Below are 4,101 nucleotides of genomic sequence, written 5' to 3'. Positions count from 1 at the left end.
ACAACACACAACAATGTTGTTGCTCCCGTCTCCACTGTTTTGTTTTTTCTCATTCTCCCTGGCGACGTTGTCTTTAACCTCCTTCCAGCCGCGCCCGTCCCCTGTTTCCCATCTCACACATGCAATGTCTGCTCTTTGGGCCCCCTCTGCTTTCGCCTCCAGGCATGCATGGACTTATCCAAGAATGGACAAAGTACCGTCAACACATGGCCCCCATCGTCGCAGCCGCTGCCATCGATCACTCCCATCTCGCGCACGTGATTATGCAATTGGCACTTGTATGTATGTATGCATGTGTGTGTGTGTCGAGCACTTATCCTCCGGCACAATTTCCGCTGACTACTTCAGTCTTGTCAAACGATCGCATAGGAAAGCACAGCAAAGGAAAAAAAAGAGAGAAAAGAGACCAGAAGCGCGCAGCACCAGCAGGTGTTTGGTGTGTATATGAGCGAGGGGTAGGGAAAGGAGGAGAGGAGGGGAGAGGAGAGAGAGAGAGAGAGCGCACGCGAGGGAGCGAGCGAGACGACAGAGCAAACAAGCATGGCCACATATGCGCAAAATCAACATACATACGCACATACATGCTGGCGTGAATGCAAGCATAAAGAGGGCCCTTCCCTTGCCCTTGCTTAATTCCTTCATCGCCTGTACCTCATCGAAGGCACAGCCATCACAACTACTTCCCCGTCTTGGAGTTGTGTGGGGTGGAAGACGGCGACGACGGAAGCAAGACGAGAGACCTATGGCGCTGCTGATTGCGTGTTGTACTCCAGATGCGGGAGAGACTCGTGACACGCTCGCACCGCTCCGCGCTTTCCTGGTCAGGCACCTCACCTGTTTCAGCGGCAGCAGCGGCGGTGGCGCTGCCACAGTCCACGAAGGATGGGCCGACATATTCAGCAGATTCAAACAGCTTTCGCAGCTCTGCCACTGATGAAAGACCCGCCGCGTCAGCCAAGGCGTGCTCGCAGTTCAATGTTGCACGCTGACGGGGACGTGCGCTTACAGACGCACCAGCTGCCGCCGCCGCTGCGGCTTTAGCAGTTGGGTCGTAGCGCCGGGCCAACTCCTGCTCGTACTCCACAGAGCCGATGAGAGCCGCCGAGACAGTCGACGTAGCGTGCAGCTTACACCCATCTTTGCTCCAGATTTCGTGTTCCACGTACAACCGTCTCTTATCTGATGGTGGCGCTTCCACCGGCGGCGCCGACGAAGACGACGGGGTGGCAAAGGCGGTGCTGGACGGTGGGAGAACAATTCGCGTAGCCACCCATACCGTGCTCCGCGGTTTGATTTCCCGCTGATAAGTGATGGAGAGGTCGGAGACAACGAATGTCACGCGGTGCCGCACCATCATGGTGCCAATACCGAGAAACGATAGCTGATGCCACCGAGCCAACTCGCAGAGTTCAAGGTACTTGGAGTTGTTGACGTGGCCGTACTGGTCTATCATACGCAAGCCGCAGTACATGGGAACAACCATGGGCTGGGCGATAAACTGAACAAACGCACGGTCGAATGGCAGCTGGCGAAGCCACGGCCAAACAAACCGAGGCGGAGGCGGCCGTGGTGTCTGCTGAAGTGCCGCCGTCCTTGCCGCGGCCGCACGAATTACCCTGACCGGCACCACCGATGCTTCCGCACAGCTGGCAGGGATGGGCAAGGCACCGCTTATCATCTTGCTCACCCGCGCACGGTCGCGAAGGCCACGCCACAAGAAGCGCTGACAGCGAAGAAAGTGTAGAAGTACCATTTTTGCACGTTGTGGGGGGCAGATGCAAAGGGAGACAAGCAAATTACAAAGAACGCAATATATCAGCGTCAAGTCTCACCTCGTTTGCCTCGCTTATCACCTGCTATGAGAGCGGATACACGTGTGTGTGTGTGTGTGTGTGTGCATGAGCAGGTAGACAATCACAATGGAGGGAGACAGAGAAGGTAATTTTATTCAGCTGAAGGGTTCCATCCCATCTTTCGAGCCTATGATGAGGCGATGTCACAAGCGTGTTGGGCGTCACCAGGTAGGGGAAATTGACGTCTGTATTCCGCTCTAATGGAAATCCGTATTATCTCCATTGATGATGCTTGCGAAAGTCCAGTGTCTGTTCCCTCCTTACCCATCATGTCTCACCCGGTGCCTGCCATGATGGGGAGAGGTCTGACTTGCGTTCGCAGACAAGGAAGTAAAAGCCAGCCAACTTTCTACCCAGCATAAGAGAGGGAGGAAAGAGAGGAGGGGGAGGGGGCGGTGTGGCACCAGATGAAGACGAGGTCAAGAGCGCGTCGGCACACGTCTTCTCGCAGACACGCACACACACACACACAGTGAAGCACAATACGCTCACTGTTGTTGTTGGGGGCTCTCGTCCATCCAGCCAGTCAGTCGGCGGGCCTCACAGTTGACGCCTCTGTCCCTCTACATTGGTGTTACTCTCTCTCTCCAGCCTCACTGTTGTACCAGTATGCGTGTATAAGTGCATGCATGCCTGTGTAGATCAGAGCCTGGCTAGTCACCATGGTGCACCGCAACGATAAGCGGCAAGGTCAACCGAGAGAAAAAGAGATAGCGGTGGTCAAACTAGGAGAGTAGAGAAACACCATGAAAGAGACGCGAGCCACCTGCCTCCCCCAAGGCCCGCCTGCATCCTACTTAGCGGCTGCTGAAGTGGGGAGAAGCAGAAAAGCAACGAAGCTGTGCGAATTAAGGAAAGACAGAGGAGGAGGAGGAGAGGGGCCATCGAAGACGAAAACGCGCATTTATGCCAACAAATGTCCTCGCGCGCGCGCGCCCTCGTCACCTGTGAAAAAATAATCCCCCACGCGTCTGTGGGCCGCCGCTCTTCTCTAGAGACGTCGGCGCGCCATCTCTGGCGCCTTTTCTCTCTCTCTCTTTCGCCCATCCCCTCCCCCCCCCCCCACCGTCTCATCCTTGTTTCGGTCAATCCTTTGGCTCCTGCAGGGCCCAGTCGATCAAAGTTGTGGCGACCACCAAATACAGAAGAGAAAGCATAGATCCTCCAGCGCCTCACGTATCGCCCCTCCCTCCCTCCCACAGGTCGATAAGGCCAACGCAGCTACCACACACACACAACCTGCAGCTCAAATATGCACACTTAAAGCAAATATTAGGCGCATAAACAAAGGAGAGAAAAGAGAGAAAGCGAGCGAAAGCCTCCCCGCTCCAGATCAGCTTCCCCTCTTGCCCTTAGCCTTCAATTTGCCAGCGTCAGCGGCGCCAGAAACGGTCCCCCTCTTAACCTCTGCGCCAACACCGCTATCCATGACACGCTTGATGATCTCGCCGAGCCAGAAGTACTGTAGCAGTTGCACGATGGACAGCGCAGCAACAGCGATACCCGCCGCTACCTCATTGTGCAGCTTCGGCGTGTACCCAGACTCTCCACCATGGAGGATATCGGACCGCCACGTGCTCAGCACGTTGTAAAGCCAACTGCCGGTGATGTAGGTGCCGCCAATTACGCGAATAAGAGTGTAAAGGCCTCCAAAGATGTACTCGCACACGGTGGCGCGCTTGTCGAGGGTTTGGATGAGTGACCACTGCGACCGCCTATCAGCGATGCTTGACAAAGTGCGCAGCAGCACAGAAGCGTGCAGGAAACCGTTGCAAAGCTCAAAACAGCCGGTGTAGTACCCCGCGTAGCTTTCAGAGAACGGAAAGAGGAGGATGTAGGACCCAACGAAGCTGCAGAGGCCGTGTATCTTCCAGACCCAGGCCCAGTTAAAGTAGAAGCACACAACGATATCCCACAGGAAGTAGGCAGAAATGGTCACCCTGCTGAACCGATAGTACGGCACCGTTGCGTACAGGTTGCTCGGTACCACACAGCCGTGCTTGATGAAGTTGGAGAGGAATAGAACGGCAGACACGGACATGAGGCAGCCGTTGATGATGCTGCAGCACCGCACAATCATGTCATCCTGTTGCACCGCCGTCAGTCGCTTCCAGTTTGGCATACGCGACGGTAGTACTCGCATGAAGACGTACTGCAGCAAGAACCAGAAGCACACCATTGGGCCGAAGATTACAGCTTCGCGGGCCATGGGTGACACCCAGGTGTCATACGCGGATGCAAACCCCAT

The 4,101-nt window shown here is 55.6% G+C and overlaps 2 protein-coding genes across 2 annotated transcripts; both read right to left on the bottom strand.

Moving 5' to 3' along the window:
* Positions 1–676: 676 nt before the first annotated feature.
* Positions 677–1,678, bottom strand: LPMP_261900 (hypothetical protein; the record flags this gene model as incomplete). Its single annotated transcript, XM_010701707.1, has 1 exon — positions 677–1,678. One exon carries the CDS (start codon positions 1,676–1,678, stop codon positions 677–679), a length of 1,002 nt encoding a protein of 333 aa, XP_010700009.1.
* A 1,508-nt stretch (positions 1,679–3,186) lies between these two features.
* Positions 3,187–4,101, bottom strand: LPMP_261890 (hypothetical protein; the record flags this gene model as incomplete). Its single annotated transcript, XM_010701706.1, has 1 exon — positions 3,187–4,101. One exon carries the CDS (start codon positions 4,099–4,101, stop codon positions 3,187–3,189), a length of 915 nt encoding a protein of 304 aa, XP_010700008.1.

Source organism: Leishmania panamensis, assembly GCF_000755165.1.
Source record: "Leishmania panamensis strain MHOM/PA/94/PSC-1 chromosome 26 sequence".
NCBI lineage: Eukaryota > Euglenozoa > Kinetoplastea > Trypanosomatida > Trypanosomatidae > Leishmania > Leishmania panamensis.
Note: the sequence above shows the minus strand (reverse complement) of the source record. Positions and strands in the feature narration are given on the sequence as shown.